The sequence below is a fragment of the Mytilus californianus genome, unplaced genomic scaffold (assembly GCF_021869535.1).
Source record: "Mytilus californianus isolate M0D057914Y unplaced genomic scaffold, xbMytCali1.0.p SCAF_12, whole genome shotgun sequence".
Taxonomy (NCBI): domain Eukaryota; kingdom Metazoa; phylum Mollusca; class Bivalvia; order Mytilida; family Mytilidae; genus Mytilus; species Mytilus californianus.
The window spans coordinates 37254618-37281425 of NW_026262604.1; the positions used below are offsets into that span (position 1 = coordinate 37254618).

The 26808-nt window shown below is 32.0% G+C and overlaps 1 protein-coding gene across 1 annotated transcript; it reads right to left on the bottom strand.

Moving 5' to 3' along the window:
- Window positions 1–1175: 1175 nt before the first annotated feature.
- On the bottom strand, window positions 1176–24882 carry LOC127721770 (uncharacterized). The gene is made up of 14 exons (XM_052228561.1): window positions 24769–24882; window positions 21982–22191; window positions 17755–17994; window positions 15768–15925; window positions 13989–14111; window positions 12415–12526; window positions 10946–11103; window positions 10571–10669; window positions 9978–10052; window positions 8508–8631; window positions 7472–7581; window positions 6431–6607; window positions 2565–2658; window positions 1176–1291 (listed from the first exon to the last, which is right to left on the bottom strand). The coding sequence occupies exons 2-14, from the start codon at window positions 22175–22177 to the stop codon at window positions 1209–1211; spliced, it is 1749 nt and encodes a 582-aa protein (XP_052084521.1). The 5' UTR covers window positions 22178–22191; window positions 24769–24882; the 3' UTR covers window positions 1176–1208.
- Window positions 24883–26808: the final 1926 nt, after the last annotated feature.

The window sequence follows — 26808 nt, forward strand, 5'->3', positions numbered from 1 at the left end:
GTAACCCTAGTGGATGATGAAGATGTGAAAGAAGGTCATCAAAGCTCCCAGAGGGCGATCTAGATTTTGATGACTTTTTTACATTAGGCCGATGGTAATGTTTTTGCCCATGACTACGTTGCTGTCGTAAGGTAGTATTAAATAAACTCATTACATTAACATCACTGCAGGCAGGACTGGACAAATTTCCTACTCCTTTGACATTATCATTGCAACCATATGGCATTGCAGTCCCTAATTCCCTTATCCAGAAATTTTCTCTATCTTTGCGGAAAGGAGTACTTAGTACAGGGCTATTTGTGTGGTGATAAATTTTCTCGATGATGCGTACTTTCATAGATAAAGAAGGATCATGGTCCGGTTGATTAAAATGGTTATAAAGAACCCTAAATTGCGGATCTTTATTATCAGACCGGTGTTGATTCATTCTTTTACGCAAAGTTTGACGAGTTTCACCAACATAAAGTAGTCCACACAAAGTACATTCTATTCCGTACACGACATTGTCCGTGGAACAGTCCAGAGGCTCGAAAGATTTAGTATAATATGTTTTAGATGTTAAATTACTAGTAAAATCAGGAGTCGTGATTAACATATCACATGTCTTACACGTGCTCCTTTTTCCTTTTTTATGTTTACAAGAAGAAATGATAGGTGTTGATTCACTTGTAGCAGGTGTCTTTAAACAGTCGAAAATATTGACGCAACATGGCTTTAATTTATGAAAAGTATCTGAATTTTTAAAATAGTATGACCATGATATTGCCCGATAAATTGATGTTTAGAATGTTTAGAATGATATCATAATGTATATTGTACAGTAAAACAAATTCATCAAAGAGTATTACATGCATTTAATTTTGAGATTGTGTTCATTTAAAGAAAAAATATGAGAACAGTCCCCCAAGAACTCCACCAACAATAGGCATGACTACACCAACTGCTGCCATAGTACCTGTTGAATAAAAACACTTGTTTGTGTTTGTTGTTATATAATAACTATAAACTAAAGTAACACATTAAATTTGTTTTTCTATATTTAACATACACTCTAATTTAAAAAAAAATCATTACAGGACCTAACGTCTGACCATGATATTGCCCGATAAATTGATGTTTAGAATGTTTAGAATGATATCATAATGTATATTGTACAGTAAAACAAATTCATCAAAGAGTATTACATGCATTTAATTTTGAGATTGTGTTCATTTAAAGAAAAAATATGAGAACAGTCCCCCAAGAACTCCACCAACAATAGGCATGACTACACCAACTGCTGCCATAGTACCTGTTGAATAAAAAAAATGTATATTGTAAATGATTATAGCAAACTTTGTATGAAAGCACCCATTAAAAAGCTCCATTGCACTACATTCATTGAAAAGTTACCTTTCACGTGTTATTATAGTAACTGCCTAAAACATTAAGCATGTACTTCAGATGAAAAAAAACAACATTTGTACTTTAGAATCATGTTAACATATATGTTTTGCAGTTATGGATTGCTCATTCTTGGTATTAGTTCAATAGATTATCGACTCATTGAAACTCCCAAGGGTATAGATATATGGTCATCCCTTTGTAATCTTCCGACCAGTATTAAACTCTTGTCAAAGTTGGACTTTCGTTTGGCTTTGCTGGATGTATAAATTCGCAGCCAATTCCGGTCAGAATGGGGAAGTACGTTGAATCCAATTTGGTATGACTGCTAATGAGACAACTCTACACCTGAATTCAAATGACGTTAATGTAAAAAATTATAGGTCACAGCCCTGAATATTGCCAAACCCCATAACGTAGTTAGCTATAAAAGGCCCAGACATAAAAAAAATGTCGAAAAATTCAAACGACAAACTAAATGGCCTAATACATCATGTTAATTACTATTAAATTTACTTTACGAAAAACAAATATGACAGACCAGAACCAACGACAACCACTGAATAAAATATTTTTACATCGGACTTCATCCTTTTCGACCACCAATTGCATGATCTACATTTTTAGTTTTTTATCGTACTGAAAATGAATTATTTTCTGCTGAACGTAATCAAATTACAATCAATCAATCAATCGTCTCATTGACAATAATACCAAATATCCTGATCTTTACATTTATACATACGCATTCTGGGAAATATTTACATACGCGTACACTAAGACGTTTTGATTGGTTAAAATCGTCCTTAACAATCGATATGTAACTAATGACATGTCTTTATTTTCATGTCGGGATACTTAATCATATTCACATCACTTCGAGGCCATCACTAATCATTTCAGGGTATCGTTTGAGCTATTAGTATTTTATTTAATCTTGGTTTGTTTGGCAATCACCTCGAGGCCATCACTAGCCAAATAGGGAATCGTTTGAGCTATTAGTATTTTACTAAAACTTTGTTTGTCTGGCAATCACCTCGGGGCCATCACTAACCATTTCGGGTATCGTTTGAGCTATTTGTATTTTATTTAAACTTGGTTTGTTTGGCAATCACCTCGAGGCCATCACTAACCAATTAGGGAATCGTTTGAGCTTTTAGTTGTTTATTCTTCATACTAACCTGGTCCATTCCCGGTATCACTGGAGCTTGTAGTATTTTGTAGTAAGTATGTTATTTCTACAAATCCTGTCTTTTTTGGTATCATACCAACCAACTGTAGAAAATTTACAATAAGAGTGCGATACAAATGATATTAGAAATACGATTTTAAGGACAAGTTGAAACAATCATGATAAATATATTATTTCAATTAACCATTAGGTGTATCTAACAACTACTTTATATACGAACATTGAAAACGCTCGTGCCGTTTGATATTCTTAAACACAAATTAATACTCAAAAATAGATAATAAAAGAATTAGGTTAAGTCATTTCTTTGCTTAAAGTAGTCTGTTTAACAATTATTTGTATCCCTACATTTAAAAAATCTCTAAGACAATTGTGGCACTAAGATATTTATCAATAATGTATTCCTTAAGGTATTCAAATAACTAATTCTAGTTCATAAATAGTAGTTTTTTTTCACCATATACAATTAATGCACCTGACATAACAGCAAGGTTCTAATTTCCACAGTTTTAGTGAATCTGTAATGACGCAAACAAAGCAATATGTGTTCCAGTGGTAAATGTTTTCGTGGAATTATGAAAACAAGTGAACCATGAAATGAAGGGCCTAACGAAATACAAATTTTTAATTGCGCTACCCGTAAATGTGTTTATATTAAAACAGTATCATTTTGAATATGGCGACCGACCGCTTACCGCCACTAATGAGTCGCTTCTGGCCTAAACAAAATTAAGCCTGGAACCTTTGACGAGTATTTTTATCTTACAGTACTACCTGTAACATTCTCTGATGCATGGTGACCATAAAAACTATGTCCAACATGATGGCCCTATATGTTCATCACTATACTCCCTGTTGTTTAATTAATACACATGTCATTACTTAAAAACTAGTCAAGGGTAAAGGGAAATCATGATTACATTTAAGTGATGAATTTTTTTTATATGTTGGTTTTGCTGTTATATCTTACAAATAGTTCTCTCTATTTGAGTTATTTCCTAATTACTTAAAAACTAGTTATTTCTTTAATTACTTAAAAACTAGTCAAGGGTAAAGGGAAATCATGATTGCATTTAAGTGATATAATAAAATAGCTTACAGGTAAAGTGTCTCATGGAAAATTTGACAAACATATATTGTATACATCATGTACATGTACATTTACAACATTTACAATGTTTATTCTTGCTATTCCTACATTTTGAATTTTAATTGTTAATGTACATGTATATGTTATGTCTCAGGGAAACAATATGTGTTTGTCAAATTTCTTTCAGTGATAATGACAAGAAAATTAAAAAAATAAAATGAAATAATAAAACAAGCTGAGAATATAGCTGAATATTATTTTCAGAAATTTGTTTTTATATGTAGTTTACACTGCCATGGCTGTTGGTTTTGCTGTTATACCTTTTAAATGATTCTCTCAATTTAAGTTATTTCTTAACATGTATTTTTGGCAAATGAAGAATAAATGAATCTCATCATTTAATATATTGCACACTTGCACAGTCTTTTCATTGAAATGGTGTTTCTCAATTTTTTTTTCTAAAATCAAAACTGTTAAGATTTAAAGATACTGATCCATTCAACATTGATTAACAAATGTTTAAGATTATCTTAGGACTTTATTTGAATAAAATTTAGGCAATTCATTCTTTCTCTATTGACATTTCAAAATATTCATTAAAGCAAAATTTAATAATATCTTTAATTATTGTCAAATAAACATAATTAGTTTGTGACAAATACAAAAAAAAGAAACAAACATAATAATGCAAAGAAATAACAATTCTATAAGAAATGAACACATGGAATATAATAGCGACCTTTTCCTATTTCTAAATTATGGTCACTAGTTCTTAACCTAGTGAAGCATTTTCTTATAGAAAAGGCATTAGACGCTAAATAAAACTCTCTATCCAAGTTAAGTTAAAAAAAAATTATAAAGTAACAGTTACTATTTCATCATAACTTTTTAATTCTATTTTCAAAAATATTTGTATGTGTTTAAATTCATTTTTAATCAAGGGCTTTAAAGAGTTTACTTCATTCAAGTCCCTACAATTATTAACTTTATCTTAAAGGTCTGTTATTTTGTTGTTTTGTATTATTTCTTGGCATATGTATATCATGTATATGAAGAATATGTACATGTACCATGCAGGTCCAGCAGTTTTGACAATATAAATTCTTCTTTAGGTAAAAAATTAATTTTTTCAGATCTCAGAGGTTAAAGATTTTTGTATTTTATAACTTGCAAAAGTTGACATTTAGTTTTAGAATCAGAAAACCACTGATAACAAAGGAGGATAACTAAATACACAAAACAAAAAATGTTTTAATTTAAGAGTCTATAGAAAATGTCAATAGATGTGTACTTTATTTTTCATGGAGAAAATATTGGCTGCTATCTGACAGTAATAAGCCAAACTGAAGATAATAATAAACAAGACAATTTTTTTAAAATAATTTCTTTTCATTCAGAAATCAGGAAACTCTTCCTTAGCATTTTTAATGAAGTTTAATCAAATTTTGATGATTTACTAGTATATTTTGAATATAGGACAAAACGTTACTGGACAAACAGTATGGTACTAACTTATATGCACCAGATGGGCATTTGGAAAATTAAAGTCTCTTCAATGATGCTACAGGCACAACTCTAGTTTTGAGATTTGAAAAAAAAATTGAAAAACAAAAATAGTTTTTTCCAAAATCATTTGTAGTTTTCTTGAATAATAATACATTTCCACCTTTCAAATCAAAATATTTTGTAAAAGAATTGATAATAGTGATCATTTCATTATATAGAAAGCAGGCTTGTTAAATTAATGGCTTCATGGTGCCTATTATCATATCATTTGCATGATAAGAGGTTAATAATAATTATTAATTTATATCAATTTAATAATGCAAATGAACAATTGACTACAATGTACATGATGTACCATTACTTTTTTTTATATATATATATTATTTCAAGGATTATCTGTTTTGTTTTCAAATGCTAGTCAATAACTTATCTTTGACTTTTTATCTTATCTACTTTGTGGCTATCTGTCTATTTACGTGTATTTATTTCTTAACACCATGAAGCCAGTCAACTAAACATTTAAAATAAACCATATTGGCAGATAGTTTTAATGCTTATTATTTAATCATTATTATATTTTTAGAAGAAGTTTTGTATACAAGTTGTAAAAATTTAAAAAGTAATAAAAAACACCTTACTTCCTATTTCATAAGCATTATGAAAAGATTCAAATAAATTTTCTACAATATAAATAATTGACACTGCTTGAGAAAGGGAATTAATTTGCATCCCATAGAAATACAGGATAATAACATTATTATCACATTTATATACAAAAATAAAAAAATGCTACATTGTTACCTTTACATGTAGATGATTTCTAAAATTTGGAAATGAATAAATAAAAAAAATCTATTTCAATCTTTAAACAAAATTAATTCACATGTAAATAATTGAAAAGGGACAAGAACAATTTACCTGTACATGTAAACTTTTGATGGAGGATGTCATTTACACCATTTTTAATCAAAAGATCAAATCAGTGCATCTCTCCAGGTAACCTAATTAGACTGACCACTAGCCCATGGTTAATGACCCCCAAAAATGGTCACCATTTGAAGTTGAACATAGAAGATGGTGACCATTATTCAGAGAATGTCACAGGATGTACAGTATTTCCCCTTGATATTTTCTTCCATTTGTTAAACTTGAAATCAGACATTTTTTAGTAATTAACTGTAGTAACACTCCAACACCATTGCCCGTTATGAAAGTACTCGAAAACGTGAAAATAACATATACTTGACCAACAAGCTTACATTTTTGAAAGCTGGGTCTTGTAATGACACGAAAAACTTATTGTTGTTGACCATTGTGACTAATGCATTTGCAGCTGTAAGTAGAGGTGTTTCCTGGACAATATTGGTAACATCTCCTTTAATTGGAGCAACATCCAATAGCTCGAACACAACCAGGATGTCTTGATCAATATACACCTGCAAAAGAAGGGCTTTGTTATAGCAGTTGTCCGTTGAACATTGTAAGTGTAAATCAATCCTTAGCTTTTTACAAATGACTTGCTTTTTATTTTGATATCCTGGTGCCTATAATAGCTTACAATGTTGGGTTGGTTTCACTCATTGGTAAAGTCCGTACAGTTATCAGTAGTTGTTAAGATTAGCTAAGTTGTCTCATTAACAATCTTTCAAAAGTGCATGTAACAAGTCCGGAATATGACAGTTGTTTTCAAGTCGTTCCGTTGGTTGATAAAGCCGAGAGTTTTGTTTTGTCAGGTTTTATGGACTCTCCTCATTTTTGAATTAGATTGTGATTCGGTTTTTGTTAATACTTTTTTATCCCATCTTTGAATTTCTATATTAGAAGATGATCGCCTCAAATACTGGGAAATAAACACATTTCAAAATGAAAGCACTATTAACTGCTCTTATTTGGGATAGTGTGTTGTTTTCTGGTCAAAAAGGACCCAAATGATTGACAAAACCAGTGTACATAAAATCTTCGTCATTTTTATTTGTCAGTTTTATTAACTTTCCCTTTTTGAATTTGCTTTGGAGTTCGTATTTTTGTTATACTTTTTCAAAATTGTGTCATAATTAATGATAATGTTTTCGTTTATTTTTAAATCAAAACACACACAATGACACACAATCAAACATAACTCCAATATTCATATTTAAAATAACTTAAAACTGCTTGTACGACAGATGTAAATAAACTATTTCATTATATCTACTTGACAAAAACATCGAAAGATTTTAAAGTATATATTACCTTTAAGATTGCTACTCGTAAAGCTGATATTTGTAATTGTTGTGTCAGCGAAATGAGTATAATTTTACCTTTAAGTTTGCCACTCGTAGAGCTGATATTTGTAACTGTTGTGTCAGCGAGATAAGTACATAATACTTGAAAAGTTTCATATTTTGTGTGACAGCACCTGCATAACTACCTGTACCAAAGAAATTTCAAATATAAGCCACTAATTGTTGTCACGAATAAACTCATTATTTGTACAAGGATTAAAATTTTTATACGGCAGACGTGTGTTTCGTCTACAAACGACTCATCAGTGACGCTCGAATAAAACAAGCTAAAAAGGCCAAATAAATTACAAAGATGAAGAACATTGAAGACCTAAAATGTCGGTAGGTTTTGCTAAATACAGCTAAGGTAATATATTCCGGAAGCGGTATTCATGCATTATATGTCGTCACTCATCATTGTTATCTTTCTGTGTTATGTTGGCGTTTTTATATTTTCATTAAGTATTCAAATACTTTTAAGTACACCCTTAGCTGTCAATTTTTATTTTATTTTCAGCCATCGTGTTCAAGTTCAATCTTGAATGACTCTTCGGACGCTATAAATTTATAATGTGTTATTTTTTTTCTAGATCTGGGTCGATATCATCAGCTCAGTAGTTGTTACTTCGGTACTGACATGATCTATTACATACTTCTGCAATTAAATTCTCCGTTGATTTTTGAGAAATTATTTAAAAGCGCTTATGTAAAAGGTTCTTATATCCTCAGGCAAAATTGACCCAAGTTGGATTTAGTTATTCTTTTCGAGCCTTTTTGTTCATTTAGCTGTTCAGGAAGTTCAACATCGTGTTTATAAGTTTTGGGACATGAGCGTTCGGAGTAAAGGTAGTTCCAGTAACGAACTCAGACACAACAAATTTACAAAGTTTTATTTTCATTTTAGTGTGTGTTGATGCTTTTATATATTTTTTTTTTTGGCATTAAAGACCATTAAACTATTATGCAGCGTGCAGCATTTCAAAATTAAACAATAACTAGGGGTAACATATGCATAGATTATGTAAAAAGATCAGTTTAAATATCGGAAATCGAATCATTTTATGTATATTACCTGCGAAATTCAGCTGGAATTTTCGTCTATTATTGTTTACATAACACGCACTAATGTCAAAGTTCAATATATCTGGTTTGTTCTTTGCAAAATTATACAAATTATACTCATAATGTATGCCAGCCTGGAAAAGAACAGATACTTATTTTACAAACTATATTTTGTTAAAATTGTATACTAAGAGGGTGCAACGTATTTAAATCAACTTATAATACATATGAAATAAAGGATATTAAACTATTTGACTTTAAGAGCCATCATCTAATACGAAATGGCAATTATTACATTAAAAGTGTAGCAATTAGTCCCTAAACATTCTAAATGCTCATGATCTGACTAGTTACAGAGGTTGATTCAAGTTTTAAATTAAAATAATTTTTATTTATTATTTTCAGCTTTTAACGATTTGTTTTTATCTTTTTTGTTTTTCGCTGATCTTCAAACGATCTCAATTTGATCATATATTTCAAATCCCTGAAGGTCGTTGTGTTTGCAGTGTTTGCAATGAAATCAGTATTATTTGAATATATCTTACTTAAGGATAGGACTAATGTTCAACATCGAATAAACTTTATCATTTCAATGATACATGTATGTATAAGGTTATCTGTCTAAATATTTACATAAGATTAATGATACCAGGTTTGATTTCAATTTGGATTGATTATTTGACTATAACTGTACATGCTGAACCTTTGATAAACAAAACACTTCTGTAATTTGTATAATTTGTATTTGATGTTAAACAATTGATCTCAAATCAAGAAATAAAGTGTGTTTGTGATAATTAAATATTTTAGTTTTTGCAAAGTTAAGCATTATTTTTATTTTGAAGAAAACACTTCTTGGCTTTATATGAAAAATAATAAACTATGAAAATAAAAGCGAATGTGCAATAGCATATAATGTTTTATAATTTGATTATTTTATACATCATTATTAAGAAATATGTGTATTGCCATATATGCAGTGAGACAATATTCCATTCTGTTAATTTTATTTTTTTTAATTTTCTGACTTAATTTTAAAACGCTTAGAATAAAATACCTATATATCTACACAAATACACTTTTATGACTTGACTAGATGATTAGAAACTGTCAGTGTTATTGCTGTTGATTGTTATGTCAACATGGCTTTTTTAGATTTGTAACTTCTAATTGATTTATAAGATTGGAACATCGGTAAACTACTGTTGCTCTAATTTATTTCATTTTATTTTATACATAATTAACTTACGAGGCCCCTCATGGGGGTGTCCAAGTAATCACATAATCACAAATTGTTTGCCAATATAATTACATAATCATTAATTATTTTTTTAACAAGATAATCAAATAATCAAAACTACAGTCCTAGATTATCAAATAATAAAATAATCATGAAATATTTGGACTGGTAATCAAATAATCACTATAAAAACGGCCAAGTAATCACATAATCAAAAACCCCATGAGGAGGCTCACTTACATCACCGTTATCAATAGTAAGTCGTACAGGTGTACCACTTTGTTCTGTTCCTGTGTTTACTTGTACCCAATCAGACTAAAAAATAGAACATAAAATATACTTTACTTTATAATTTGGATACTAATTAAAACAGGGTTTTTAAGGAAGTTAATCAACACAGTATCCCGAAAAAAAATAATTTTAAGTCATTCATTATCAATGATTAAATCAATAAAACCCGAATACATATTGAAAAGATAAAAAAATACATAACTTAAAAGTAGCCAACACAACTACAACAGAAGCCATTGAAAAATGTTCGATTCATGTTCGGCATCCTACTTTCTGTTGTAGTTTTTTTTGTATTTGAAATAAGTCATTGACAACAGACAGTTTAAAAACAATGCATTGTTATGTGTAGCACACAGTACATAACCCCCAATATGTGCATATGTCTCATGGTAGAGACAGTCTGTGACCATGATATTTGTTGATTTTGTTTGTCTTCGGATGATTATATATCGTTTTATTCGTTGCTAACAGTAATGTTTGTACGAGACAACTCATGAAATTGAATGAAATTTCCCGGTGTCGTTATTTATCGTGATACTTACTGTTGCAAAATACCACATCCATGTTGTGTTAACACCTGATGCTGGCCAGTTTGGACGGATTCCTACCCAGCTGTCACAGTCAATGTTCCGGATCTTTTTCTGATATAAAGAAATGCACAATTATATTTACGAATATAATAAACATGTGTTGATTGATCTATTATATGCTGAAATTCTATAGCACTGTAAACAGTTGCAGTAAGCTGATAAAATTACAGTTTAGATATGTACAAATGAGAGTGTCTTTTTACAAACTTTAATACTTCAATACCGAAAATGTTATCTTCTTATTTCACGTTTATGTGCCTTTTACTTCTAAAAAATACTTTTTATACTAGCCTCATATCTTTAAAACGAGTTGTGTTATTAACTCACCACTCCTTCGTATGTATAATTAATGACGTCAAAATAGAAGAATTGAGCGGGATTTCTCATTGACACGTGGCTTAAGTCAACCCTTCTGTCATCGAACGTAGTCTCTATTTTTTGGGCTGTGCAGTTGCCATGCATGGTATCGGTAACATATGCAACTCCTGTAATTATAAGCGTTTAAATCTATACGATACATGTATGATATCAATTATAATAAGTATAGGAAATGATAACCGAGGGCGGCCTTCAATACATAAGAACAGCTTCTACTAGTTTGTTATGTTAATGCGTTTCATCATTATTTTTATTAAAAAATTTTAATTTCAATTTTTCTGTTTCGTTTTGTTTAATTTTATTTGTTACTTTTTAATAAATACGTCCATGACCTCTACAATCTAGGGTTTGTGTGTTCCTGGTTAATTGAAATCCAGAAAATCGTTTCGAACGAACCAAATCAATAAATAATTCCAACTTTCTATATAATTTATATATATTGTAGATATAGAAAGCAAGCTACTTTGATGCAGTTTCATATATTCGTAGACTGAGATAAATGGATTGAACAGTTTAAGTCACTGAAGAGGTACAATATAAAACCGATAATAGACCAGGTTAAAAACAACAATCAAAACAGCCAATACCAATAGGTTTAGAGACAACAGATGTAAAATTATGACATATGGTGATCTAAAGTTGAATAATTTATCGTCGTAAATTTGGTTTCTAGATATGTTACTTGAAGGATTAAAACAGATTTTTTGTACCATAAATCATGACATTATTTGATTTTTCAATTACAAACTTGATTACCTTCACATTTTTTTGTGCATTATTTGCAAATCTTGTTATTAGAAGGTGATGATGGATCGATTATGTTTTACGTCCAGATGCCAATATCATATGCATATCAGGATGAAGCCATAGAAAATGATGAAATGAATATAAACTCTGCCTTTTACTAAACGGACAATCTGAGGTGGATTTAAAACACGTGACTGTACAAGGTAACAGTCTGTACGAATGCATCTCACCCTACCCGGACACATGGGAATGGACCCCCTTTTTCTAAATATTCCTTTTTTATAAATATAACATTTCAAACTATGTTCACGTATTTAATGTGTTCTATCTCTTTTCAATATGATAACTGTAGCTTATAAATTTATAACTCTATTATTAAAAATTTAAAAAAGGGGTTTCATTCCTCAAGTGTCCGAGCCTACAAGACTCAATTCTTACTCTTAAATGATGCAAGATAAGTGGAGAAAGGGCAAATGCTAATTTTCAAGTCTTTGGTTTGACATGACCGGAAATCAAAACCACGACCTTCTGCTCTTGAGAGCGGGCACGCTACCACGTGATCACCGAGACTGTTTATATTTCAACTAAATTGAACTTTTGTATATAACACAAACAGTTTTAAATCCAAATCAAAAGTTGTATTGCTTTAAGAAAAGTGAAAAGTTTCAAACCTGTATTGAAGTCGTGAACCTCCATGAGCGTGTTAGTTCCAAATCTGTTATTTTCTATTTTGAGTGGTCTGTAGTTGTACAACACTGCCAGGCTGCTGTAGTCATAAAATTCCTTTAAAAGAGAATTGATGAAGTATTGAATCATTCAGAATCGAATAGAAATGTAAAATATACACAATTTTTTTAAATTGTTTATTGACCTCTAAAAATGTGCTAGTGATTGTTTTATTGGTTGCCGTCCCATTCACGTATACACACCACCTTTTATTGAAAAGTATACATATGCACACCATTCATGTATACACACCACCTTTTATTGAAAAGTATACATATGCACACCATTCACATATACACACCACCTTTTATTGAAAAGTATACATATGCACACCATTCACGTATACACACCACCTTTTATTGAAAAGTATACATATGCACACCATTCACGTATACACACCACCTTTTATTGAAAAGTATACATATACACACAGTTCATGTATACACACCACCTTTTATTCAAAAGTATACATATGCACACCGTTCATGCACAATGTATACACACCATCTTTTATTTAAAAGTATACATATGCACACCATTCATGTATACACACCACCTTTTATTCAAAAGTATACATATGCACACTATTCATGATACATGAAGGTGTGAATATAGTTTTGAACGATATGACAAAAATATAAAATAAATGGCGAATTTATATAGCAATTATATGGTTGTAAGAAAAAGTTAAACAATGAAAAATAAATGCTTCAAAAAAGGTTTTCTTTGCAGTGTTATAATAACCATCCTGTTAGTTACATGATTGTGTAGCTGCAGATTTTTTGCTAAGTGTTTTCTTTTACGACGTATGGGCCAGATATGGATAAAAAGGGCAGGTTTTGTGCTCATGTGAATCCCAGTCTCATGTATGCCTGTAACAAGCCAAGCTATCTTGTTGGTGTTTGTCTTTGCTCGTATGCCTATTTTTTGTCTGAGATATGCATATACGAAAAGTTCACCGAAAGATACCAGGCTCATAATTTGGTACGCCAGGTGCGTGTTTCGCCTACATAAGAGTCATCAGTGTTGCTCGAATCAAAAGTTGGAAGGCCAAAATCAAAAACGAAGTTGAAGACCATAAAAAACGAAAATTATAAAGTTACAACAAGTCAGGCTTTCTCAAGACCAATTGGTCATTGTTGTGTGTGTCTTTTTTCTCTCTCGCAAAAATCGAATGTTGTTTGTTAGGGAGCAACCATTTAACTTCAAGGGAGGGGGTTATGGCTTTTTGTCTGAGTCAGAAATGGTTTTTCAAAATTTAACACTATAAGGTATGGGGAAAATCTGGATTCAGAATATCTTTTTTCTCATCTGCTTGACCACAATATTTGTTTTCATCAAATTGGGGATCAGAATATTTTTTTAGGAAACCATACCCCCCCCCCCCCCTTTTTGAAGTTAAATGGTTGTTCCCTTAGTGCGATCAGTTGTACTGACAAATATTTTAGATACTTACTGGTCTCCTTTATATGTACTTGTACAAAGTATCTTTAATAGACAAATACAAAAATATGAATACCTGCATGAATGAGATAGTATATCTGGTCTTGTCTATGAATTCCGATGTGAAGCTAAAACCATTCGGCATAGTCGGTAAAGGCTTTGTGTTTATTCTCCCTGGACATTGCACTCCCGCGGGGGTCTACAAGGAATATAACCGAAACAGATGTAAGACAATGATTCAAAAAGGTATCTTGATGGAAAATATCGTAGAAAGACAAACCATTCGGCATAGTCGATAAAGGCTTTGTGTTTATTCTCCCTGGACATTGCACTCCCGCGGGGGTCTACATGGAATATAACCGAAACAGATGTAAGACAATGATTCAAAAAGGTATATTGATAGAAAATATTGTAGAAAGACACATTTATTGTATTGGGATATTTCGTATTACTGACTGAAAATGTGTTTATTCACCTGAGGTTATCAATGAAGAATACGCTTGAAACATATTTAATACATGATAATTTGAAAAGATACTTGAAAAGACATAGGGTACGTGTAAAGGAGACACCTGCATTGTAAGGAGACACCTGTATTGTAAAGGTGACACCTGTATTGTAAGGAGACACCTGTATTGTATTGGAATATTTGGTAAATGACATAACATATGTTCATACTCATTTGGAATTGCACTCTTATTGGGGTCTTCGAATAATACGTTTGAAACAGTAAATAAATAATGGTTCAAAGGGTTCTTGAATTGAAATTGTGTGAAGGATAATATTTGTAATATTTCGGTTGAATGGTAAAAAATTGTATCAAAACCAAACTGACGAAGAGAGAAATTCGCAAACAGCCTAGGATAATATCGTTCAGTGGCAGTTATGCATAAAATGTTAATGTGGTATGAATATTAACCTTGCTTTGTAGTAGATCGACACTCTGAGTTCATAAAGTAATTAACAGTCGAAAGAAACATATTGCACCCTGATCAGACACATTATTCTGCCTGTGAACTGACCAGTCTTCTCTCTTACTCTTAAAAGTCTTTAATGTCTCGGGATTTATAAAGAGGAAACAACAAATACTATTGTTGAAGTCTTTGGTTTGACAGGGTATTGAACCCACGACCTTCTGCACTCGAGGCGCGGCGGTACGGTACTATAATTTCTGTTTTCAAATTTTCAACAGTTAATAACGTGTGTAAAGTTAACAAACCAAGATGTTCTATTCCATAAGGTAAAATTCCGTTTATCCATTTTTTTGTTGTTACTGGTAGGCTCATATATAATTGTGTATATAGTTCCTCTGAATAGAGGTGATAGAAGTAATTAAGGATCGTTATAATGGTAGCGGCCGAGTGGTCTTAGTAGTTATCTGCTGTATCACTAGCGATGTCAACAATGAGGTTGTGATTAGAATCCCCGCACGTTTGACTTTGACGATGGTCGGTGGTTTTCTCCAGGCACTCCATCTTCCTCCACTAATAATAACTTACCGCCACGATATAGCCAAAAGTGCCGAAAGTGGCGTTAAACACTAATCAATCAATCAATCATTGGAAACGAGGTGATGTGAGTAAGGATCATGATCATGGATGACACGTCTAACCTTCCTTGTATTTCCTTGACTTTCCAATTGATCTAATTTGCCGAAAGCTATTTCATATCAGACCTTTGCGCTATGTAAGATAAGTGTATATTAACTCATCATAGTTTGAAGGATTACGCCAGACACGTGTTTTGTATACAAAAGATTCATCAGTGACGCTCGAATAGAAAACGTTAAACAGAACAAATTAAGTACAAAGTTGAATAACATTGAGGACCCAAACTTCCGGAAGGTCCAACTTACTTCGAAGACTGTAGGATCGTCAACAGTTGGTCTGAAGTGGAAGAAGTTGTAGTAATGTTCCATGGGGTGTGACACTGTTTGGGTATCATACACAATACCTTTTACGTATGCTCCTACGGGTACAACTTGTCCTACTGAGGTGTCCCATTCACTTGGATCTGTAATGTCATATTTTTTATCGGTAATTTAATTCAAAATAACATTACCAATTGTAAAAACAACAAATCAACACAAAATGAAAGTAAAGAAAAAGGGCAGTTTTTTGGGTTTTTTTTCATTTGATTGTTTTTTTTGTTTTTTTTTTTGTTTTTTTTTTTAGTTTTTTTTCTTTATCAATTTTTAGGGGGCTATAATTTCCAGCCAATCCAATTCATTCCTTATGACAATATTGTTAGGGTACTATAAAAATCATCACTTCACTATGTGACCGCTGTTAAATATAGTCTAATGGAATATGTATTATTTAATGACATTTATTTGACGATACCTAAAGAAATTACAATTTGAATTCAGAATAGACTACAAACAATAAATAGACGAAAAAAAAAAAAAAAAAAAAAAAAGGTCGAAACCAAAACAAAACTTATATTCTGTACTGCAATGTCAACTCGATCATGGGGTGTGTACTTGTATAATATTGGCACCTCTATCTATATTTAAAGTCATTAGAGTCATTTCAAAGGAGGTGATTTAGTCCCGCTTCCTCGGTCATGGTTCATTGACTTGTTAATTTGGCGAAGACTGGGATTAGGTTAGTTTAATGGGAACCACAAATTTTTAGTCAATGATATGAGGTATTTAGTTGTATAAGCATTGCCACATTTAATGCCAAAATAAATTATTTGGCCCCGCCTTCAATTAGTTGTATTAGCATTGTAACATTTAATGTCCATATAGATTACTTGGTCCCGCCTCCAATTAGTTGTATTAACATTGCCACAATTAATGTGCATATAGATTATTTGGCCCCGCCTCCAATTAGTTGTATTAGCATTGCCACATTTAATGTGCATATAGAGTATTTGGCCCCGTCTCCAATTAGTTGTATTAGCATTGCCACAACTAATGTCCATATAGATTATTTGGCCCCGCCTCCAATTAGTTGTATTAGCATTGCCACATTTAATGTGCATATAGAGTATTTGGCCCCGTCTCCAATAAGTTGTATTGACTATGAAATTTTGCCATGTCCACATGTAAGATTTCGTGATTAGGTCAGTTTGGGGGTAGTCACTTATATTATTAATAAAAAAAGTGAATGATATTTGACATACAGTTGTATTGACATATCTTATTTCAATTAAGAATATTTTGCCCCTCCAGATATGTTATGAATCATTGACTTTGAACCTTTTACATAGTTTGGATGTTCAAGTGCAACCATTTAAATTTCAACATTTGCATTATTTTATCAACATAAAATGCAGGGGAGACAATTGCTCGGTTTTAACAGCTTATACGTTTTCAATTATGCTTCTTGATAATTTTACTACTAAATAGAATACTTTTCTTTTATGTAAAACCATGTTACTTTTTCCATCCATACTTGATAACATAGTTGTTCCATGTCGTCTCCACAAATTACAGAAATCTTCACTTTCTCTTTTAAACAGGTAAATTAATCAAGTAAAAGATCAAGCAAATATAATAAGACCCCACAGTCAATAGTTCAATGACTTTGAAATATACAGGAACGTATAGTTTATTTACTTGAAATGGTGATGACAGGTTAAAACTTACTTGTTTTGTTTTTCATTCTATAGTAGATCTATGAAATTCAGGTCATTAAAAGAAAAAAAATACAAAATACGAAAACACTTACTTGTGAAAAAGCACGAGACTATAATTGCATGTTTCATCACAAATGTCAATAGTCCATAGCTCTAATGACTTTTGGTATATATATAGAAACTAGTTAGTGTATTTACTCGAAATAGTGCTTATTTTTCATTCTCCAATAGAAATACAAAATACGTTAACTACTAACTTGTGAAATACCACGAGACTTTCATTGTTGCATCATAAGCAGCCCAATATTGACAGGACTGCCAAGTGTCAACCATAATGCCTCGGTAACTTTGTACACCCGTATAAACCTGGTTTATCCCGGGTCCATTCATGTGTAACATCTTCCCAGCAGAGAATATAGATCCTACAGCACCTTTTGGTGTGTAACCAAACAAAAATCTCTGATCTGATGTTCCTAATGCTTGTACAAAACATTGCTCTAAAACAATAAAATAAAAAGATATAGGGTGAAATCAAACAAAATCTCTGATCTGATGTTCCTAACGCTCGAACAAAACATTGCTCTAAAATAAAAATAGAACATATCGGTTGAAACCAAACAAAAATTTCTGATCTGATGTTCCTCCTTATGCTCGAAAAACATTGCTCTAAAATATAAATAGAAAATATCGGTTGAAACTAAACAAAAATCTCTGATCTGATGTTCCTTCTTATGCTCGAATTAAACATTGCTCTAACATAAAAATAGAACATATACGTGAAAACCAAACAAAAATCTCTGATCTGATGTTCCAAACGCTCGAACAAAACATTGTTCTAAAATAATAAAAGAAAAGATATAGGGTGAAACCAAACAAAAATCTCTGATCTGATATTCCTCCTAATGCTCGAACAAACTATTGCTCTGAAATAAAAATAGAGCATATCGGTTGAAACCAAACAAAACTCTTTGATCTGATGTTCCTAATGCTTGAACAAACCATTGCTCTTAAATAAAAATTGAACATATTGGTTGAAACCAAATAAATATCTCTGATCTGACATTCCTACTGCTTGAACAAAACATTGCTCTAAAATAATAAAATAAAAAGATATTGGTTGAAACCAAACAAAAATCTCTGATCTGATGTTCCTAACGTTCGAACAAAAGATTGCTCTAAAATAATAAAATAAAAAGATATTGGTTGAAACCAAACAAAAAATCTCTGATCTGATGTTCCTCCTAATGCTCGAACAAAACATTGCTCTTAAATAAAAATAGAACATATTGGTTGAAACCAAACAAAAATCTCTGATCTGATGTTCCTAACGTTCGAACAAAAGATTGCTCTAAAATAATAAAATAAAAAGATATTGGTTGAAACCAAACAAAAAATCTCTGATCTGATGTTCCTCCTAATGCTCGAACAAAACATTGCTCTTAAATAAAAATAGAACATATTGGTTGAAACCCAACAAAAATCTCTGAGCTGATGTTCCTAATGATTGAACAAAACATTGCTCTTAAATAAAAATAGAACATATCGGTTGAAACCAAACAAAAATCTCTGATCTGATGTTCCTAATGCTCGAACAAAACATTGCTCTAAAATAAAAATAGAACAGATTGGTTGAAACCAAACAAAACTCTTTGATCTAATTTTCCTCCTAATGCTCGAACAAAACATTGCTCTGAAATAAAAATAGAACATATTGGTTGAAACCAAACAAAAATCTCTGATCTGATGTTCCTTATGCTTGAGCAAATCGTTGCTCTAAAATAAAAATAGAACAGATTGGTTGAAACCAAACAAAACTTTCTGATCTGATGCTCCTAATGCTTGAACAAACCATTGCTCTGAAATAAAAAATAGAGCATATCGGTTGAAACCAAACAAAACTCTTTGATCTGATGTTCCAAATGCTTGAACAAACCATTGCTCTTAAATAAAAATTGAACATATTGGTTGAAACCAAACAAAAATCTCTAATCTGATGTTCCTAATGCTTGAACAAAACAATGCTCTAAAAAAAATAAACCCATCGGGTGTATTATATTGTTTTATTATAACCAAGGTTATATCTTATAAAGCCTTCAAGGTTTTAAATTATTTGATGTTCATAATGCTTTAAAAAAACATTGCTATTAATAAAATAAATAAAAACATCGGGTGAAACTGACACGTAATATACTTTTTTATTCTAACCATGGTTAGAATTTACATAGCCTTTAAGATTTAAGATTATCTGATGGAAAATATTAGTGCATTTAATCTGTTGTAAAAAGTAAAATAACAAAAATACCGAACTCCAAGGAAAATTCAAAACGGAAAGTCCTTTATCATGTTTATCAAATGACAAAATCAAAAGCTCAAACACATCAAACGAATGTTTTGCAATACGCTAAATCCCGGAAGCTTGTTTCCCCCATTTTATTGTCTCGCTTTGATCGTTGTAATCACGTTGAACGTGACTTCATTGGATATTAATCTTCCTGAATATGCATGAAATATTTGCCACTGGACGTTAAACAATCAGCAATCAACATATCAATGGAGATTAATTCGTTGATGAAGTAAAAATGGCTTTTTGAAGAAATACAAAAATAAGTGACATAAACACATATGAAATAGAAATTACTAAAAGTAAAAAATATTATGATATAAATCTAAATCAAGATTTTTTAATTCATTTTGTTATAAATGAAAACAAGTAGCTGCATTCGGACAAGTCAGAACCTCAAAACCATGTTTCTGTTAAGCCGTATATTTTCTGATAAATGTAACAGATTTATAATTCATTTATTTAACTAAACAATATGTTCTTATAGTAAAACTAATAGTAAATACTAAAATGCATTCAGGCAAAGCTGGCCTTACAGAGACTGCTGGGTACTTTATGTTTTAATTATCACAAAGCTTTAAAATGCATGTATTATGTCTCAAGCGTACCTGATGAAGAGGAGGGGAGGGTCTGGGTGGGGTCTACATCATAGAGAATAATAGACAACAAATAAAGAATAGAGAAAAAATTGTTAGAAATAACTAATAAAAAATAATGAATGCTATAATCAAAAGATATAAGATGTCGTTACAGTTTTTTCTCATTATGGGAGAAATGATTTAATGGGAGATTTAAAGTTAGATTAAAGGATAAATGAAGATGAGGATAATACGCTGATTGGACAGCAACGCCAACGACCGTGACAATAAGGATATCTATAATCTGTATATGGTCTTCAACAAATGTCTGTACAATATATAAAGTTCTAAATAACCCTTGAGTTTCGGAGAAATACAAATGATAAGTAATTGATCTTTTGCATTTTGTATGCCCCCGCCGTCACATGAAGGGGGCATTAAGTGTTACCCTTGTCCGTCCGTGCGTACGTCCAAAATTTGGTTTCCGTTCTCTTAATTTAGTTTGCCTCGACAAAATGTTATGAAACTTATACACAATGCTTATTACTACAAAATACAGATCAAGTTTGAATTTGGTGGCGTCACTATTACCGTTCTCGAGTTATGCCCCTTTATAACGTTATATGAAAGAGGGGGCATCATCTGCGTCCCATGGACACATTCTCCATTCATTTTGTATGAATAACAACAACAAATATCAATTAACTGATGTTAATGTCATTCAAAGAAATGCATACTGTAATCCAACTTATTTTCGCGACTTTCGCGAGTTGACAAATAACGCGAATTTCAATAGTCGCGAATATGTGAAACTTGGATCTTCCCTTACATAAATATATCAAGAAAATGAGAAGATCGCGAAAATAAATCGCCTGAAAGTTGTCTAGAAAGAACCAAACGCGAAATAAAGTATGCGCGAAAATCAGTCGGTTTACAGTATCGATAAAAACTTTCTGCGCTGCTTGGAAAATAGAATTAAAGTGGCACACAAACGCTATAAATAGCCTGAAATGGATTGTCTAACCAATGAAACATTCCAATCTTGTGGCATTAATTCGGAGATTTGTTGGCATAATTTATCAAGTTTAATCATAGTCAATGTTTGTAAAGGTTAGTATTTCTTTTCGGGGCAGACGTTTATCGTGTTTTTTTTTAGATAATTCGTTGCACAACACTAGTAATGTTTTGTAGATACTAGTATAACATGTAACTCACTGGAGAGATGCAGATGCAGTTACATCATTGTTTCTTCGGCGGGAGACTGGCAGATGCAGGTTTCGTTTAGAGAAGTAAAGTGCACATGTATTCCAATTAAACCACTTAAGCTAGAAAGAATTGAAAAGGCTTAACTTAATTTGTTCGTTTGAAAACGTATCTACAAAATAACGGTTCTGCACAGAGATGCGGTTTTAAAAAAGAAAGTTTACCCTTTATAATGATCTTACTTACAAAATATTATAAATTACGAAATGTAGCACTTAGACAAGGTTAAATCCTTGTTCCTCTAAGTACATGTCTTGCAACTCAGTTTTTTTTTATAAATCAAAGGAAGCATTTATACTCACGTGTAGGTTTATAATATGCAATGAACTCGTTCGTGTTGTAATCATACCAAGCATCCAGTTCTAGTCCAAGATCGAGTTGATGGACTGCTCCCCTGTTATTAGTGTCATCGTAATATTCATGTAAATCAGTTGTCATGTTTTTATTCACTATGACACATTCAATGTGAGCAGAAAATTGACTTGACACTGTAGGCATGGTTTTAGATACGACTGAAAGTGTAAAAAGTATATATTAGAAAGTAAGAAAATGTTCGGATTAATTATATGGGATACCTCGCGATTAAGACGAAATAACGAAAATGTCCGCTCGCCTAAATTGGTCTTAAAGGAAGACCAAAATCGAACAGGAAAAGCGGGAAAATAATCCCTCTCAAACAGGTTTTGTAAATTTGACCTTTAAGGAAGAACATATTAGGACAAATAACACGAAACTAAAAAACGAGAATACGTTTTGCCTTACAAATCGAGAAATTTTAACTCTCCGAAAAATCATTTAACAGTACATGAACGTAACTACTAATATCTATATTTGCTTGATTTTTTTTTTATTTTTTTTAATTTTTTGTGACCGTCCTACTGTTTGCCAATATTTTTTACAACAAGAAATGTCAATTTATTCTTGCATATTTTACAAAATCTAAAATTTAAAATTCCGGTTTTTTCTTTCTTTTGAATAAAGACTTCTTGAGTCTGTTAGCTTTATAGTTTGTTCAAACTTGTGTTAACATAGTACGATAAATCAGAATTGTAACATGAATGGTAGTATTTCCTTTGATCTTCGAGTGAGTTAACTTCTGTGATTTTTTAGTTATTGCACTCTCCAGTCCCGCCGTGTATCGCTTGTCATAAGAAAAACAAAGAATGGGAGGAGCGTAGACCAGTTCTCTAACTTCCATGGCATCTCAAGTTTGTTATTTCACTGTCTAGTTCCTTCTCTTTGGCCTATAGTAAACAAGTTATATATTCATAGCACGTCTTTTTACATTCTTTGCTTTTCCTATGACAAGCGACACACGGCGGTAACCAAAAAATCATTTAGTTAACGCACTCCTCTAAAATAACCGAAGTTAACTCACTCGAAGATCAAAGGAAAAATTACCATTCATGTTACCACGAAATCAATGAGCATAATGAATTTAAACAAAATGCATACACAGAAGAAAAACAAAAGTCGTCGGGGAAAAGGGGGGAGGGGCTTACCCTAAAACTAGTCAAACTTATAAACTTAACTCTAAATTAAAAATGGTTTCCTGTACTTGAAACAAGGAAAGCTACAAAAAGGAATAACATGGTCTATAAAAAAGGCGATGTTATACTTGTTTTTATCGTGTCAAAATGAATATTCCCAAAAAATTGTAACTGGATTTTTAGTCTTTCATTTCCTCCACTTTTTAAAGGTATTCTTCGTGAATTGAGCATGCTTAAAATATTTATCTCTGAGTCTTATGCAATCAACAGCCCATCTATTAAGCGATTATTTTCATGGTGTTGGGAAAGGCAGAATACCTTCACAATAAGTCTTAAAAGTTTCCTTCGTTTACCTCTTCTAAAACTTCACGTCACGGGGGTGGGGGTAGGGAGGAGGCACTTCAATAACACATAAATCGCACCCCGGTCTTTAAACCTTGATGAAAGTATCACGGCAACAATTCATTTACATGTACATCTATCATTTAATCAAATCCAACTAAAAAGTCCGATCCATGAGATCATTTTCTGAAAATAAGAGTCAGTTTGTCATAGAAAGCGCCACTATTTGATTGACATATCTAATTCATGAAAAGTACAGTTAAGTTTGACCGCTGACATGTGTCATCGCCCATTAATGTTACAAATCATATATAGACACGCCTTACCCATTAACAAAAAGTTACATATTTAATCCATTCAAAACTACGCTTTTCGTGAATTAATACGTTAATTCGCAAGAGGCGTGCTACATGTATATATATAACTTAATCATGATGTATCATACAAGAGCGGATCGGCCGGTATCTTAGATTTATCTGTTCTAAGCATAAGACATTAGCATTTAGAAATTTATTTTTTTTACAATTACACACGACCGATATATTTGCTGTCTTACAGACCAATATAGATTACACACATTAATTTTTCTAAACTGTTTTCCCCCAGTTTTGTGTAAGCGGCGAACTCCTTAGTGAGTGGTTTCTCTTTTGTAAGCATAAAACATCACTATTTTTAAATTGTTTTTTTTTCCATTATACACGACTGATAATTTATATTTGAGTTCCTACAGAATATAATAATTTATACATATTAAATTTTCTAACTGTGTTTTAGTTTTATGTAGGCGGCTGTAGCATGTGGCACGGTAGTATTTGCATTCGGATAACTAGGTTGCTTTCTTGTGTACCTTCTTAAGTCAATGTATCTGAACACTGTGGTTTGGCAAAACAATTTTAGTTTCCACTAATTATCAGGTGTAGAAAAATATGAAATAATTTTACATACAGCTGAAAATCAGTTTTGGAGAATTGTTTTAAATTTTGTAGTCACTGCATGGTAAAAGACTAAAAGCACTAGGCTAAGTGGCCTTATGTTTGTAAAGATAGCCGAAAAACTAAACTGTCATCATACATATTCAAATTCTTTTCTGAATATTATAATGAAATTACTTCAGTTAACTGTGTATGTAGGTTCTTGGGCAGTGTAAAAAAGTGGTGAAAATTCTAAAAAGGCTGTCATTAGCCCTATGGCCAAGGAAATACTACCGTGCCATCAGCAACCCTTGTATGAGTTTTCTTTGACTAAATAATAACTTACTTCCCAAAGGCGGAGTAGGTGAAACTGTACAGATAGAGTTATCCTGTCCATGCTTTGGTCCTGAGTTTTGAGCAAATGTTGTACCCAGAAGGGCAAGAAGTAAACAATACCACATTTTTGTCTGAAAAAAATTTTTTGAAAGAAGACAGTTTTAACATATTTGAAAAAGGAAATAGAAAAAAGTTAACATTTCAATACATTTATTTTTTTGTTAATAACATTTAATATTCATTGAGCAGTAATGAGTAAAATATTTACGCCGATTTCTTTACTTACTGGACCGAATAATCTTAAACAATGACGTCAACATTTTTTATTTTTTTTTTTTGGTCAATGGAATACGACGTTTCCTACTAATTAGTACCAGCACTTGTCTGTTTCTCGAACCGAACGCTTGTATAATAGTCATTCATGAATGGTTTGTCATGCTTTCGTTATGGTTGAACCCCCCGGATACGAACGAATAATACATACAGACACAACGTCCAAGATTCAATGTCTACAAACATGGAATCGTCAAACAATCCCCAAATTAAAACAAAAATCATGTGTGAGTTCGTATGAATAAAAAAGTGGAGATATCCATCAATGAGATAGAACTCGGTTAAAATACGATATTCTATACATGTCCATAATGTAATTAAATATGCCAAACTTTCAATCGGTTCCTGTCTATAAAAGTTTTTTTCAAATTTGACAGAGACTTTGAAACATTTGATATTTCTGAAAATGTCTAGGATTTATCAGTTCAACAAAATGTTTAACCATTGTCATTAAAGTCTGGATGGGATTCTGTATATCATTCCTAAGGGTCTGGATGGGATTCTGTATATCATTCCTAAGGATCTGGATGGGATTCTGTATATCATTCCTGAGGATCTGGATGGGATTCTGTATATCATTCCTAAGGATCTGGATGGGATTCTGTATATCATTCCTAAGGGTCTGGATGGGATTCTGTATATCATTCCTAAAGGTCTGGATGGGATTCTGTATATCATTCCTAAGGGTCTGGATGGGATTCTGTATATCATTTCTAAGGGTCTGGATGGGATTCTGTATATCATTCCTAAGGGTCTGGATGGGATTCTGTATATCATTCCTAAGGGTCTGGATGGGATTCTGTATATCATTCCTAAGGGTCTGGATGGGATTCTGTATATCATTCCTAAGGGTCTGGATGGGATTCTGTATATCATTCCTAAGGGTCTGGATGGGATTCTGTATATCATTCCTAAGGGTCTGGATGGGATTCTGTATATCATTCCTAAGGGTCTGGATGGGATTCTGTATATCATTCCTAAGGGTCTGGATGGGATTCTGTATATCATTCCTAAGGATCTGGATGGGATTCTGTATATCATTCCTAAGGGTCTGGATGGGATTCTGTATATCATTCCTAAGGGTCTGGATGGGATTCTGTATATCATTCCTAAGGGTCTGGATGGGATTCTGTATATCATTCCTAAGGGTCTGGATGAGATTCTGTATATCATTCCTAAGGGTCTGGATGGGATTCTGTATATCATTCCTAAGGGTCTGGATGGGATTCTGTATGTCATTCCTAAGGGTCTGGATGGGATTCTGTATATCATTCCTAAGGGTCTGGATGGGATTCTGTATATCATTCCTAAGGATCTGGATGGGATTCTGTATATCATTCCTAAGGATCTGGATGGGATTCTGTATATCATTCCTAAGGGTCTGGATGGGGTTTACAGAATAGAAAATAATGGGCACAAGTGCAAAAAAAGGGCAAAAAATATAAAGAATAGAGAAAAAAAGGCCAAAATAATAAAGAATAAGAGAATGATAGGGTGCTGAAATATAAAGAATAGAGAAAAATGTATAAAAGAATAAAGTAATGAAGGATTCGTCCCATCCAGGCCCTTATTTGTTCTTTTGATAATTTCGTTTTGTGGCTAGTTGCATTTCCTTAAGGAGAAAGCAATTCTCCTCTGCAGGATATAAGGAAAGAAAATGTAAAAATAGAAAGAGTGAAATCCCACACATTTTACTTGACCAGAAGAATTTTTGTAA

Bases quoted from the DNA above. Each gene is read 5' to 3' on its own strand.
- LOC127721770 (XM_052228561.1), bottom strand. From the start codon at position 22,177: ATGCCTACAGTGTCAAGTCAATTTTCTGCTCACATTGAATGTGTCATA. The intron at 10,670-10,945 runs GTGAGTTAATAA...TCTTTATATCAG, and splicing joins ATTATACATACGAAGGAGTG to AAAAAGATCCGGAACATTGA. The intron at 10,053-10,570 runs GTAAGTATCACG...TCTATTTTTTAG, and splicing joins GGATGTGGTATTTTGCAACA to TCTGATTGGGTACAAGTAAA.